The sequence below is a fragment of the Pygocentrus nattereri genome, chromosome 11 (genome assembly GCF_015220715.1).
Source record: "Pygocentrus nattereri isolate fPygNat1 chromosome 11, fPygNat1.pri, whole genome shotgun sequence".
Taxonomy (NCBI): Eukaryota; Metazoa; Chordata; class Actinopteri; order Characiformes; family Serrasalmidae; genus Pygocentrus; species Pygocentrus nattereri.
Window position 1 is genome coordinate 14,483,353 of NC_051221.1, and position 16,019 is coordinate 14,499,371.

Sequence of the window (16,019 nt, forward strand, 5' to 3'; positions counted from 1 at the left end):
TGTCCACAAGACACTTCCGGTCAAAAGTTTGGAATGACTTACCGTTCTACATTTGTTAATTTATAACCAAATAACAACTCATACAGTTCAGAGTTAAAGATTAAGAAACAATTCAACAAAATATATTTTTTATTTTTTTATTTAATATTTCAAGAATTTCCTGAATAGTAAACAGCATGAAGTAATTATCGGTTTATATAGATTTTTTGTCAAAAAAGTGACCTGCCTTGATAATTGATCACCACTTCTGAGCGATGAATTCTGGATATTAATTTTATTATGACTCATTTTTCAAGGCAATATATCTTAGTCGTAATCTAGTTTGGCATGTTCATCATTCTGGACACATCTAACACTTCTTAGCCTGTATTTACAGCTTCCTACAGCCCTACTAATGATTTAAAAACATATTAGAAGCCATTCATGCATTTATCTGAAAACCAGTTGATTTTTATTTTATTGCAAACATTGATTAGAAACTTTTGTGGGGTAGTTTAAGTAAACCCTGCTTCATCTCTGGGTTCACGTTAACGTTAGCTCACCAAAGTGACACTAGGGACCCATTTTAACAAGTCAAGATTTTACACTGTTGTAACAAAACCATGTAACTAAACATTTTACAGGAGAATAAAAAGATGTAACAAGATTATATTTTAGCTTTTAGATTATATTTTAGCTTTAAAACCCATTTGATCAGTTGCATTTGTTCTGACAATCGTTCAAAGCCTGTATAACTTTTTACTAGATTTTTATTAAAGAGTAATACGATTAATAATGTTTGTGTACGTCACATACTGCTTGTCGCATGGCTGGCCATGTGGACAGTAAAAAAACAGCATTTTGGTTAAACAGTGTTTGTTTTTTATTCATTAGCAATGTTCAGTTCAACTACTACTGGGCTAGATGGTATTACATTTTGTAAATCTATATTCAACACTGTAGATTTTGTGTTTAAAGGGCCCACATCCTACATTTGTCTTGCATTTTATTTTTTCTCCCCTTATTATGTTTGTCCATTTTGATCATTTTCAGGCCATCTTGATTCCTCAGTATTAAACAGGTTTTGTTATTGTACTGGTAAGACTGACCTACAGTCGTATGCAGACGTTTTTATACTTGTAGTGAACCTGATTGATTTTCTAAGTGAAAATAAGTTTAAAAAATCAAATATGACATTTTTCTCCAAATTGTATTTGCTGAGTTTAACAAAAGAAAAAGACACAACAAACTAAGTGTGCCATAACTTTTACACAGGCCACTTTTTTATGTTTTATGTTTTTACCAATATATTAAATCAGTAGTAATTGCACATGAAAATGTGCAGAAGTGTGTTCTCTTCACAGGATGTGTTTGTTTTTTTTTCACTTAGAAAATTAAGATATCATTTGACCAGGGGTGTCAAGTAAATGGCGTCTATTCTGATATCTAAACTACTTGTCTTTTTCATGACTTCATATAAACAATAAATTCAACAGACAGTTTCAGGCAGGTTAGTTTCAGTAAGGTTCCTAAGCTGTACTAGCTGACTAGTTGTCACTCTGGTTCATTTTGACTAACAGCATATAAAACTATATATTAATGTGGCAATGGGAGAGATGGTTTATTTAGATCTTTAATATTCATTTATTAGCCATGTTTTATGGGTTTTGGTGTGGGTAGCTTTTGCTTTGTACATTTTCTTTACCAAATAATGAACTGAAATGTTGCTGTATTAATGAATTATATGAATATCTGCTGACATATTGGTTTTATAAGGAGAACATAGACATGGTGACATAACCAAAGCCAGAAATGTTACTAAAATGTATTATATTTCTCAATGTATTTATGCCATGTTGCTTATTTCTGTCAATATTCAACTATTTGTAAATGTGTTGCATCTGAAAATATAGATTTTTACCATGTGACATTCTGTGCAGTGTCACTTTAACTCTGGAGCCGAGGCTGTCTATGTAGTTATGTTGTCTGACTTCATTCTACAGGCTTTTAGTTCTTGTAACAGCTGCTTTAACACTCCGGTAATTCTGGCAGCGCTGGAGGCCCTACGGCCTCTTTAACAGCTCAGATAACACATTGAACCTTTAAGGTCAGCCACTTCTACTGTCTCCTTGACTTTTAATTACATCTCAGTGCTGTTGTGTTTATTTGATGTATAAAGTGATCTAACAAAGCTGGAAACTGGAAGATTTTATTTAGTTTGTCACAAACTACATTTTTATCAGGCATGCACAGAAATAAGCCTTATAAAGTAAGGGGGCTTTTAATTGTCACTCTGTTGAAAGTAATAGATTATAAGCCTTTGCATAGCAGTGTGAATTGTGTTTTGAATGTCTTAGAAATTGTGACAGGCCAGCAATAAAGCAGCGTAGAGCTTCTTTTATACAGTTCCAATTCCACATACTGATCCATTTTACTACCACCAGCGGGGACAACAACTACTCTGAGGGCGGATTTTAATAAGATGTATGGGGCAAAAACTCTGGAGGGGTTGGTAATAAAACATTAGGTTTGATAGAGTTAACCCCTACAAGTCTAGAGATAGTGTTGTTTTGCTGTGTAAAGAAGTAGCTTTGCTAAATCAGGAGAAAAAACTCTAAAGCCTGAAATAAGCATTTAAAAGTCAAATTTAATTTAATTGGCGTCGGATCAGATTTCACGGGGGTTTCTCAGACCAGATACATCTATATGTATTAACGTCACACATATAGATTTAAAGAAGGTCCATCTCAATGTTTAGGGCTCAAAATCAACAATTTACTGCTGAAGATATGATAAGAATAGTAGATAATGTGGATAAGTCACATGTCCTTCGCCATGTTTTAACAGAGTTCTCTTTGAATACTCTTTTGACGCACTTGCAGTCATCAGATTTATCTACTTGGGAAGGGGTCCAAAGCATAGCCCATGTTATAAAACGTTCTACTTTTGTGTGCAATTACACATTTCCACCAGAGAGGTCTCCAAATCTTACACAGTGTAGCTTTAAATATAATTCCAAAGCTAGTAACATAACTATATTTCCATTCAATATTTTTTTTATTTCATTTAGTTATTTAGCATTTTTAATATTCAGTTTGTTTTTATATAAAAGAAAAATGTAAAAAATATAATGAATCTCCTCTACTTTGCTTATAAACACGAATGTTGTGTGGATTAACTTCTTACAATCCCAGGTATATTACATACTAAGGCTGAGTTGTTCTTAAGATAGAAGTGTGTAATAAAACTTTGGGCCTGCTGGTGGGCCATGTAAACGGTTAAATGTTTAAAAGCAGTGGCCACTGAATTATACTTGTTAGAAAGAGCGAAGGGGTTCAACAGTACTTTGCAAAAGTTGGAGACCACCAACAGGAAATATTTCTGAGATTAGATAGAAGATGATTAACTTGCATGAGGAACAGGGACCTAGTTAAAAAAGAAGTAAAAAAAATGAGTTTTCAAAACTGGGGTTAAAAATTGTTAGAAGCTGCAGAGAAAATTGAACTCCTGACAACTATGCCAGACCTGGTATACACTAGCACTGCCCCCATCAGAGAAACAGCACTTAAAGCTTTGATTTCTGAGAGAGAAAAGAATCTCAAGCTGCTTCAGATCTGAAAACGTCCACAGGTGCTTCTGTCCATCCTTCCACTGTGAGAGGACAACTCAGTGCTATGGGTCTGAAAGGACGTGTAGCTGTTAAGAAGCTCTCACTGACAAAAGGAGACAAATCAAACAAAGAAGCTGATCAATGGACTGACCACCCCCGAGTCCAGACCTCAATAGCACTGAATGAGTTTGGGTTTACTGACTCTGAAAAGCAGAAAGTGCCAACTTCTAAAACTGAACTTTGTAGGTGTGGAAAAATATCCATGCAGATTACTTTGGAAAAACTGAAAGTGAGTTTCGTGAGCGGAATAGAAGCTGAAATTAAGCTAAAGAGAGGAAACACTGAATGCTGACCAACATATTTTATACACCGCTCAAAAAAATAAAGGGAACACTCAAATAACACATCCTAGATCTGAATGAATGAAATACTCATTGAATACTTTGTTCTGTACAAAGTTGAATGTGCTGACAACAAAATCACACAAAAATCATCAGTGGAAATCAAATGTATTAACCAATGGAGGCCTGGATTTGGAGTCGCACACAAAATTAAAGTGGAAAAACACACTACAGGCTGATCCAACTTTGATAAAATGTCCTTAAAACAAGTCAAAATGAGGCTCAGTATTATGTGTGGCCTCCACGTGCCTGTATGACCTTCCTACAATGCCTGGGCATGCTCCTGATGAGGTGGTGGATGGTCTCCTGAGGGATCTCCTCCCAGACCTGGACTAAAGCATCTGCCAACTCCTGGACAGTCTGTGGTGCAATGTGGCGTTGATGGATGGAGCGAGACATGATGTCCCAGATGTGCTCAATCGGATTCAGGTCTGGGGAACAGGCGGGCCAGTCCATAGCTTCAATGCCTTCATCTTGCAGGAGCTGCTGACACACTCCAGCCACATGAGGTCTAGCATTGTCCTGCATTAGGAGGAACCCAGGGCCAACCGCACCAGCATATGGTCTCACAAGGTGTCTGAGGATCTCATCTCGGTACCTAATGGCAGTCAGGCTACCTCTGGCGAGCATTGATGTGCCATCCTGGATGAGCTGCACTACCTGAGCCACTTGTGTGGGTTGTAGAGTCCGTCTCATGCTACCACGAGTGTGAAAGCACCACCAACATTCAAAAGTGATCAGAACATCAGCCAGAAAGCAGAAAGGTACTGAGAAGTGGTCTGTGGTCCCCACCTGCAGAACCACTCCTTTATTGAGTGTATCTTGCTAATTGCCAATAATTTCCACCTGTTGTTTGTTCCATTTGCACAACAGCAGTGAAATTGATTGTCAATCAGTGTTGCTTCCTAAGTGGACAGTTTGATTTCACAGAAGTTTGATTTACTTGCAGTTATATTGTGCTGTTTAAGTGTTCCCTTTATTTTGTTGAGCAGTGTATTTTTAGATTTATTTTTTGTATGTAACCTGTACTTATTGACTTTTTGACTGTAAATGAAATAAATGGTTGCTGACTTTTGCACTGTATTGTATATAGTACCATAACAAGGTTCTATGACTTGCAACAATAACGGAACCATGTTTTTTTTTCTTTCACTGTTTCTTTCACTGTTTCAATGTTGCTTTCACTGAAGAATGTTCCAATCCTTATATAGACAAGCTGGAAAGTTAAAGCTTTCATCATTTTTATTGGGTGTTTCATTGGGTGAAAAGAAGTTAGTTTATTTCAAAGTTATTATTATCATTATTTTTACACCTACAGAATTAGGCCCAAACAATGGGTGTTGGCATTGTGGAGGCAGTTGGCGTTGTAGCAGTGACTTGTTTGAGGCTTTTTTTAACCTCTGTATGCAGCTGGCTCGGGGGCTGAGGGGCTGGGCTAGGAGCGCTTTTTATTTTTACATTCCCGAATCCCTGCACCCCCTTCAGAAGCGTATTCTCTTGCCCTTTATTGTCAGACTGCCCTTGCATTTGCATATCACCGCAGATTACGTGTTGTCTTGGTTAAGCAGCCTCATTATGTGGATGAGATAATGGATAAGCACTCAGTCAGTCCCTCCCGGAGGGCGCGGAGGTGGTGGGCGAGGCAGCTGTGCAGAAATACAGGCGCAGAGGAGTCGCTTCCAGCAGCATAACGCAGCTCACCTGCTGGTGCTCACCTGTTCTCCATTTCATCATGGACAGCTCCTGCAGCCACCTGGACGCTGCCTCCTTTCTGCACATCTGGAGGTTGTTTGATGCTTGCGGTAAGACACTGAGGTTCTGTTTATCTACTGCACCTTGAATTTCGTCACTGCTGGACCTTTTTTATCAATGCTTTCCTTTGCCGTTGCAGATCGGGGCTATATTGAGGGAAAGCACTTGGATGACTTTTTCTGCCACGTTAAGAAGAAATTGGGGAAGACAGTAAGAATTACTGATCTTTGACTTGTTTTGTGAAATTTCCCTTTTAACACAGCTAAATGTGCTCATCTGTGTGACACAGCACCAGCTTCTCTCTTATGTGCTTGTTCTAGACACTTAAAAAATGGTTCTTCAAGGTCCTTTAGCAAAGGCAATGGGCCTATTTAGAACAACATTCAGTATAGGACTATATCCTGCTTAAATGTTTATTTGCATCATAAAATTGTTCTTCAGAGTGATGGAGAACGTGTTGTCTGGTTTTATATGGAGCTTTTTCAAGAATGGTTCTCTACAGCACCGAAAAGTGTTTGTAAAAAAAAAAAACAATCTCAGAATCATAACAATAGAAGAAGCCTTTTTATATGTAGAACTAAAAGCTTCTGTATAGAACCATAAACAACACATTCTTCATCAACCAAAAGGAGTTTTTGGTTCTATATAGAAGCTTTTGGTTCTATATATAAAAAGGGTTCTTCCATTGTTTACAATGCTTATAACAATAGAATAAGCCTGTTTTTACATAGAGAACCAAAAGCTTCTATATAGAACCAAAAACTCCTTTTGGTTGATGAAGAATGTATGTAAAAGTGTCTTCTATTGTTTATGATGTCAAGCTTATAACAATAGAAGCAGCCTTTTTTATATAGAGAACCAAAAGCTTCTACACACTACGTTTTCCATCAACCTGAAGAACCATTTAAGCATGAAATGGTTATATATAGAATTCCTGGTTCTTGAAAAACCATCCTTTTTAAGTGCGTAGCTGCTTATCAGAGGTCCTAGACTTTGCCTGTGAACTTATATCTTCGCTGTCAGAACAAAACCTCATATCTCTGAAGAAGTAACTTTACTGGAGGAGGGAGAAACTTTTAATGCAATTTCATGTAAAAACTATTTTATGTCATTTCAGGGCATTTCTTTTAGTCCACTCGTGAAATTTTCACATGTAACTGGTACCTGGTATTTATTTGGCACAAATTATGTAAAAAAAAAAAATTATGTTTTTAAAAAAAAAAAAAAAAGATTTTACACCAGCAGTGACAATACTGTGCTCTGGAGTGGAACTTTTCCTCAGTCAATTTAAGGAGAACTCTGGATTTGTATTTTTCTGAGTATTTTTCCTCAGTTCCACTTTTATCCACCACATTGATCCCCTTTTTAGTGTTTAATTTTATTATATCTTGTTTGTTCAGCTGCTGTACTGCTTTGCTTGTGCTCACATCTCTAACTTTTGAGCTTTAGTATTTTATTTTACAAAAACATCCCAAAAAGAGAAGAAACGCACATAACGATCTCCAGTTCCTATGCGGATAGATGCTTGATGTATTAAGAAATTCACTGGCACCTCTAAAGCCAGCTCACTACTGGAGGTGTTTTGTGACTTTGGTGCTGTTTATTACAAGTTTTACAGCTACAGCTACTGACAAACTGTACTGTTTAAATGTGGCTTCTACACTTTAATGTGAGATTGTAAGGGCTGGTGCGCTCTTCGTCGTCTGTTTTGTCTCGTAAAACAGTCTGTCGTCTGTTTTGTTTGAACAGAATCGATGAGTTGCTATTAAAGTTGAATGACATTTGCTCTCAGCAAATAAAGAAAAAGGCCAAAGGGCGCTTTCTTTTAGTCACACAGTGCGTCTCCTCTGAAAAGCCTGTTAACAATGGCTTTGTTTTAAAAGGACAAACAGATGGAGGAGAAACTGCAGAGGCTCAAAGCTGCCAGCACTGATGGAAACCTGCAGATCCAAGAGGTTCCTGAGCTACTGAGACTGTCTATTCCTCCATCCATCCTTCCATGCACTGATCCATCTATCCATCTACCCATCCCTCAGACATCCATCCAGTCCCTGTCCCTACATCCATCCATCCCTTGCTCTTTCCATCCATTGTTCCCTCCCTCCCTTCTAGCCTCCATCGTCCATCCATCCATCCATACATCCATTAGTCTTCCATCACCCCTCCCACCTCCCTCTCTCCATCCATTTATCCATCTCTTCCTCCCTCCATCCGACCATCCCTCCATTCATCTATTCATCCATCCATTACCCCTCCCACCTCCTTTTCTCGATCCATCCATCCCTTCCTCCCTCCATCCATCTATCTTTTCATTAATCATTCCTCCAATCATCTGTTCATCCATTCACTCATCCCTCCATCCATCCGTACAGCACTCTGTGCCTCCATCATTACCTCCTTCCATCCTTCTATCCATTATTACCTCTCCTTCCATCCTTCCATTATCCCTCCACCCCCTACTTTGGTCCATCTTTCCATCCATCCATTAATCCATCCCTCCATCCATCCATTTATCAATTCACCCATGCCTCCATCCATCCACCCCCCCTCCCTCCATCCATTCCTCCTTCCCTCCATCCATCCTTTCAGCACTCCATCCATCCCCCCTCCCTCCATCCATTCATATATTCTTCCCTACCCTCTCCAAGCATCCATCCATCATCACTCCCACCTTTCTCCCTTGATCCATCTATCCCTTCCTCCTTCAATCCATCCATCCACCCATTCTTCCATCCATCTTTCCAGCCCTCTGTCCCTCCATCCATCCTTTTCTCCATCCATCTGTCCATCCACCTGTCTCTTCTTTTCTCTCTGTATCAATAGAGATCTCTTTCATTTCTGTTTGCTCTCTCTCTCTCAATCTGTCTGTATAACTGTCTCTCTGTATCTCTCACATTCACAGTTGGCCATCATCATCCTGCCGGAAGTAGAGAATTTCTTGCTGCTGTTTCGCAGAGAGACGCCCCTGGACAACAGTGTGGAGTTCATGAGGGTCAGTAGAGCTGTAACCCTGTAACTTAACTAAACCACAGTTCACAGTAGCACATCCTTAATATGTTTATTAGAGTTTAGAGTTAACCCAGTTTCTTTGCTCAGTAATGCAGAACAAATCAGTAGACTGTCTTTTTTAGGTTTGGCTAAATGAGTCTTGACTTGGGTTTACAGTTCTCTGACAAACTCAAACCATCCATTTAAAGGTTATTTAGAGAGCTGGAAAAGGTTGCTCTATGGCAGTGGGCCACACTGCACTGCACATTATAGTGATTTCACTGCTCCCAACACACCTGATCCAACTAAGCAATGAATTAACAGGCTCTATCTAGTTGTAGTGGGTGTGTTAGAGTGGAGAAAACACTACAAAGTGCACTGCAAGGTTCTCCAGGACCAATGTTCTGGTATCCCTCAAAGAACCTTTTTGACACCTTTTTTGTCAGACTGTAAGTTTATGTTTGTTACTTATGTAAATACAGTTCTTGCACTGTCTGGGTTGTATTGAGTCTGGATTGAGTAATGAGAAATAAGCCTTACTAAGACTGACCCCTGTGTTTTTTGCAGATTTGGAGGCACTATGATGCTGACAGCAGTGGATTTATATCAGCTGTTGAACTGAAGGTATCACAGACATTTTCAGCACCTTGAAAGAAAAGTGATACACTGGAGAAAACAAAAACATGAGTTTTTGGTAAAGACTGTGTAGGGCTAAAGTAACTAGACCAGTATTTGTGGAAAGAAACGTTTCCTTTTGATTAGTCTGCACTGAGAGGTGAACTGTGGACTTGCTGTGAGTCTAAACTCCTGTACTTATATGCTTGGAGCGATATGAGACTGTTACGCAGCTAAATGTTTCTTCTCTCTGTCACTGCCCAACCAGAGTTTCCTCCAGGATCTATTTCAGCTGCACAACAAGCACATCACCCCAGACAAACTGGAGCAGTACACCGACACTATGGTACAGTCCCAACTCCATCCTACCAGTGTCAGACACAAAGATGGTGATGGGGAAATGTTACTGTTTTGACCTCTTACATGAAGCTGTTGGCAGGTCAAAACTTCTATGCAAACATCACACTGCTGTAAGATGGATTGTTCATGGTTGAAATCCGATTGCTCGTTGGACAGGTAGATTTTTTGGCTTTTCTGTTCTCTTTCAGATGAAAATGTTTGGCAAAAATAAAGACGGCCGCTTGGACTTAAACGACTTGGCCAGGTACTAGAACTTATTTAAATATCGTTGCTTTTGTTCTCTTCGGTGCTCATAGCCATTGCATGGATTTATTACATTCCATAACCAGCACAGTTGATTTAATTTAATGAAGCATTAATTGAGCCAGTTCAGGTACAGCATGAAAATTTCAAATAATACTGGGCTGCCACAACCTTTTCATACTGGTGGCAGTTTAACGTCCTTTAGAGACAGGAGATAAAGTCTAACAGTACTGAAGAAATTACGTTGTTTTTTTTCTCTATTATAGACACTGTTCAGTAACAGCAAAAAAAGTTCTGTTAATTAAAAATTATATGAAGCAATAACAGATTACATTTAGAAAATAAATAGAATAAGAAGCGAAGTATAGATTGAGGTAAATACTAAATTAAATGTTTTCAAATTTTTCTCAAAAGTGAGCACTGAGCTTGATCTAATAAAAGGTGGAGTTGAGTTCCACAGTTTAGAAGAATAACTGAATGAGCCTCTCCATGTTTTCTGAGTTTTACAGAGGGTATCTGTAGAAGGTCATTATCTGCAGATCTAATATCACGTGCTGGAACATAAAAACACAGACACTCCAGTCCAGTATGAAGATCATTACAGTGATCAACTCTGCTTGTAACAAATGCATTAACAAGTTTCTCTGCGTCACTCTGAGATAGAAAAGGCTGAAGTTCTGTTCTCTTCTGTGCCTCCAGAATTTTGTCCTTAAAGGAGAACTTTCTGCTGAAGTTTGAGATGGATGTAAGTAGCTCTTGGGGACAAACCGCCTCCATAAATATCAATTTAAATGTGTTATATTGAGTTACCTAGTGGATGCTTGGATATATTGATACGCCACATTTTGACTTTGGATCTTTCCTTTCCTGTTGAACAAAACTAGCTTCAGATTTCTCAAACATCGGCGTAAAGATAAGAGCAAAGTCCGTCAGAGTGGTTTGGTGTGAAATGCTCCATTCTGGAGAAGACATACAGAGTCATTACACAATGGTGGTGATAGGAATCAGACGTCTGAAGAGGTTAACACCACTGAAAGCTCCCTTACAGAAAGCTATTACGCAGCAGTGGTTATGAATACCATCCTGATGTCTGAGACATTGTTTTAAGATAGTTTTGAGAAATGTTTTGACCTAAAACATATATTTTTGTGAATCTGTTCATGGTGGAGAGGTGCATACGGGTTATTCTGAGGCAAAATAGTGCCAGAAGTTCTCAGATTTATACTATTTCATCATCATTAACATTACATATAAAAGCTCAAAAGACACGTGTAGGTTCATTGGTGGTTTTGGATAGTAAATAAATTGGCTTTATTTGTGTTGTAGGCATTTTGACCCCTGGTTTCTATCACCACCACTGTAAAGAAATCTAAGCCTGTAAGTTTCTCTACATTGAACCATTTCACACCAGACCGCTCTGAAAGATTCAATAATGCAGACATTTAAAAAAAATATGGAATTTTCTTTCACACTGCGCTGTTCTCTCTCCAGGCCTGCAGTCAGAAGGACAGGAAGAGAGATTTTGAGAAAATATTTGCTCATTATGATGTGGTAAGTGTAAAAGTGTAAGTCAGAACCTGCGCAAGGCCATTTAGATATTTTCCTCTAACCCTGTACGTGTCTGTATGGTTTATTAGAGTAAGACAGGAGCGCTGGAAGGACCAGAAGTGGATGGCTTTGTTAAAGACATGATGGAGCTGGTCAAGGTAAAGAATTTAATTTTGTCATTGAAGGAACACTACAGCAGTTTTCAACCTATTATCTATCCACTGATGCTAGTATTCCATACAAAATAAGCTTAAAAACCTCTGACTCAAAATGCCTGTGTAATGTAAACCGTGATTCAGAAATAACCCAGGGGCTTCTATTATGTAGCTTTTGGGTTAAGAGATTTACTGTTCTTTTACTGAGAACAGGGAACTGTGAGGGAAACTTTTCTCGCATCTATAAAATGTCTCTTAACGTTTGACTTTTTACGAGGCTGAATTCGGCTTCTCATTCACCAGCTTCTTGTGTGAATTGTCCCGTTCCAACCTAAATTTTGCCTGATGCACCAGAATGTACTGCTGCACCATTTAAGGTGGAACAGCAAAATTCAATTGAGAAGCTGGTGAATGAGAAACTGACTTGAGCTTCATAACGTTTTAGTGTTTGACAGTTTGACGTTTATTTTTGCTGATTTTTGTAAGGCAAAACCTGGAATGATTGGCTTTGCCTTTACTTAGTCTAAATTTTTGTTGGATATATCACGCCTTTGGTTGTGGAAGTTTGATTGTTGATTACACTTAAACTTTGCAGCTTTTCAATTGTGTGTTTCTTTCTGGCACATCATTAAATGCAGTGTCTTGTTTGAACTGTCAGTTGGGCTTGTTGGGTGTGTCAGGAGGAGGTTCACAAAGAAACATTCTGACAATCACGCTTTGAAAGTAGCTAAAAAGTAGCGCACTACTTTTTCTGGAAAATATGATTAATTGGAGCTAGCTCCTAATTTTGGGAAAGTAGCTAAAATGTAGCTAACTACTAATTTTTCAGTAGCTATCCCAACCCTGGTTAGATGTAGGTTGGAAGTAACCTCTGCAGGAAAGCAGGTGTCCAGGAGAAGTCTTGGTGACCACAAATGACTTAGTTTTTCCTTGTCCATCTATTAATAAATTAGGTGTGCTGCTGATGAAAGTGAACCAATCCATATAATGGATAGCGTGCAGTGAGATGTCAGGAACCAAACTAGAAACTTATTGTTGCTGTCCAAAATAGAACAAGTATCTCCAAAATAGCAACTTTACAACAGGGATGTTTTTAATGTAAATTAATATCAAGATATTTGATTCCATGACATTTTGGAGCATTTCTGTTGGTCCATTCAACATTTCCTCACAATGTGAACATTTTTTGTATTACATGTATACAAATACATTCAAAACAAGAAAATATTGACGTTTTCCTGCAACGGTGTTGATTTGTATTTATTCTAATGTCATATTTTTACAAATAAAAGCACATTTACTGCGAAGATAAATATTTTAAAACTATTATGTGATTCTGCCTGAGACGTTGACTACTGCTTACAGTTGCTTATATTGCTTGTTTTCTTTTGTCCCTCCAGCCCAACCTGAGTGGCGCAGACCTGGACAAGTTCAAGCGCGCCTTGCTCAGCCACTGTGATGTGAATGGAGATGGAAAGATCCAGAAGAATGAGCTAGCGCTGTGTCTGGGGCTGAAACTGACTCCATAAACACAGAGCAGCACGCTGGACCATTCCTGACCAACGCATACTATACTGAACACATTCACGAGCAAACTGCTAATGCTAACCTTCCATACAGCGTTTAGAGCAATAAGGGGTATAAAGACTGAGCGCTAGAGAGGTGGGACACAAGACATGGAGATACATATTGATGTACATATTTAATGCTCATTTGAACCTTTTACAGTAATAAGATATCAAGGTTAATCGTTTCACTGAAAGGTGTGTCATTTTGTGAATAAGGTATTTTACTCAGTTTGGTGTTTAGTCTAAATAATCACTTAAACCTTTACCTCTGTATGCATGCTGTTATTATTCTATTATAGTTGATGTCCCTGGTGGTTTTGTGCTGATGAATAGATTCATGTGATTTACTGTTGTGCTGAAAAGGTCCTGCTTCTTGCTTTACCACTCTGACAGTGAAACAAACAGGAACAGTGAATAAAAAACAAATAAATAATGTTATAATTATCTTTCATTTTTGTTAAACCATCTCTTTACAGTTCTTTACACAGGAAAATGCATGAACGCTAAAAATATTCCAGTTTTACAGAAAAAGTTCAAATGAAAACATGACTACAGTCATATGCGAAAGTTTGGGCACCCCGGTCAAAAGTTTTGTTGTTTTTCTAAGTGAAAACAAGTTAACATGCCCTCTACAGACAACACGGCATGGCATGTTTGGCATATAAGTGCACGATTTCTATGTATTTACTGATTTACTGAGTTTTACATTTTTGACAGTATAAAACGTAAAATAAAAAATGTGCTTAAATTTTTGCACAGGCCACATTTGATATTTTTCCCACTAATATGTTAGATTCAGCAAATAAACAGTAATTATGCATTAAAATGTGCAGAAGTGTGTTGTCTGTAGAGGGTGTGTTAACATATTCTCACTTAGAAAATCAACAAAACCGGGGGTGCCCAAACCTTTGCACAGCAATACACATATTTACTAGCTAGAGAAGAAGAAGAAACATGCAACTAATGCAAAGCTGGCTCTGTGCTCCATCTGTCCTTGAGTACATGCAGGCCACCTGAACTGTAATCCTCATGGTCATTGCTCTCTCCAGTTGCTCCTAAATGGACATAGTGTTGATGTTGGTGGTCCAGACTAAACCTTTTAGACTTGCAGAGCAGGTTTAGCAACCACTTGGAGAGTCAGTGTGAAGGGAAATTGGGTGAAAAATTGTTGCCTGTTGTAAAGCCACACTGGTGGGCGCTCACGTTTTCTATTTTCGTCACTGTGCTGTTGTGGTGCTGTTGCAGATGTCTGGCCCACTCACTGTATGTGTTTTTGTGCAGATGTCTGGACCCCCTCCTCTTGGGCCTGTGCGTGATAGCAGTAATCCACGGCCGCTGCAGCCTGTGTAATGATCATGTGTGCGCGCCTACCATTAGAGACCCGTATCTGTGCACTTATGCTGTCACTCAGACAGACTTGACCACGTATTAGCCCCTCCCCTCTACAGCCAAATTGAGCGTTACTGTCAGGCAGCTCATAATTACCTATTAATTAAAGAAGCTTCCAGCCTTTCTGCCAGACCTTATTAATGCATTCAGCCATCATGAGTTTCATAATGACGCCAGGACCTGCCACAGTTTTATACTGGAGTGTTTTGGAGCCAGTCTGATTGGTTAAACTCACAATGTACAACCCCTCCTGACCTCCTCCTGCTGAAATAAAATCACCAGCTAGCAATTAAAACACACAACCCGCTCCCCCAAAACTGACGGAGTAACTTTATTTGGGCACAACTGCTTCATATTACAGCTCATGCTGCAGGCGACAGCGACTGTCTAATAAAAAGTCACTCGTTTTCTATCTGTGTCATTGTTACAAACTACAGTTTAAAAATGTTTAAGAATGTGAGGGTCATAAATAAAATGGGTTTTAATCATAATAAGGCATTTGATTTGACAGAGAGAGAGAGAGAGAGAGAGAGAGAGAGAGAGAGAGAGAGAGAGAGAAACAAATACTGGTTTGTGGCAGCTGTGAACATATGTAGCTGAGAGTTCAACACATTCTCTCTCTCTCTCTCTCTCTATACATATATATATATAAGATCTTTTATTGTCTTCTCCTACTTTGTAAGAGTTAGTTATCTTTAGTTTTAGGTCAACCATTTAGAAGTATGAAAACCCTGAGATAGGGATGGACTGATCAGTGTATTTGGGGCCAATATCAAACGCCTTTCAGCATGATCACCCAATACTGATCGAGGGTGGGGCTGGATGCCACATTTAGGCACAGAAGCGATTCTCAACAGACAACAAAATGCACCCCTCCCTTCAGTGCTCCTTCAGAAGCTCTGCACCCCAATTTCACAGACGCCCTTTGCCAAGGGAAACGGCACTTTTTATCTTCACGGCCATGAAACCCTTCGCAAATATTATACAAACAAATGCCATGATGTGAATAACATTACAGGAAGTAATGTAACTAATATCAGCTAGCTAGGTTGTGGATTTGCAAACTGTCACTACATTTACCACTGGGAATACAGACAGTAGCGAATGGGGCAAAACAATAATAGCTAATTGATTCTGTGTAACAGCAGAAATAAGTTAATTTGCCAACTTGTAATCGAGAAACAGAGCAATGCTGTTCTGTTTTAATCCTCTTTAATTCATGTCTTCAGCAGATTTTTTTAACTTTCCTGTTCCACCTTAAGTGCAGCAGTTCAGTTAGACGCACAATCAAATACTGCAGCAATTCGAGAATATCAATTTCCATTGTAAAATAGCAACCAGACATGATTCTGCAGTGGAAATCATTGCATGGGCTCAGGAACAGCTCAGAAAACAACTCTCTATGAAAACA

The 16,019-nt window shown here is 38.8% G+C and overlaps 1 protein-coding gene across 1 annotated transcript; it reads left to right on the forward strand.

The window, feature by feature from the left end:
- The first annotated feature begins 5,468 nt into the window (after positions 1-5,468).
- LOC108442482 (secretagogin-like) lies at positions 5,469-13,668 on the forward strand. Its single transcript, XM_017722545.2, has 11 exons — positions 5,469-5,792; positions 5,882-5,952; positions 7,626-7,697; positions 8,645-8,734; positions 9,298-9,354; positions 9,614-9,691; positions 9,894-9,949; positions 10,648-10,693; positions 11,440-11,499; positions 11,586-11,654; positions 13,052-13,668. Exons 1-11 carry the CDS (start codon positions 5,723-5,725, stop codon positions 13,178-13,180), a joined length of 798 nt encoding a protein of 265 aa, XP_017578034.1. The 5' UTR covers positions 5,469-5,722; the 3' UTR covers positions 13,181-13,668.
- The last annotated feature ends 2,351 nt before the right edge of the window (positions 13,669-16,019 follow it).

Excerpts from the sequence above, each read along its gene's own strand:
- LOC108442482 (XM_017722545.2), top strand. The coding sequence starts at position 5,723 with ATGGACAGCTCCTGCAGCCACCTGGACGCTGCCTCCTTTCTGCACATC. Across the intron at positions 7,698-8,644 it reads GAAACCTGCAGATCCAAGAG|TTGGCCATCATCATCCTGCC; the intron begins GTTCCTGAGCTA and ends TCACATTCACAG. Across the intron at positions 9,692-9,893 it reads AGCAGTACACCGACACTATG|ATGAAAATGTTTGGCAAAAA; the intron begins GTACAGTCCCAA and ends GTTCTCTTTCAG.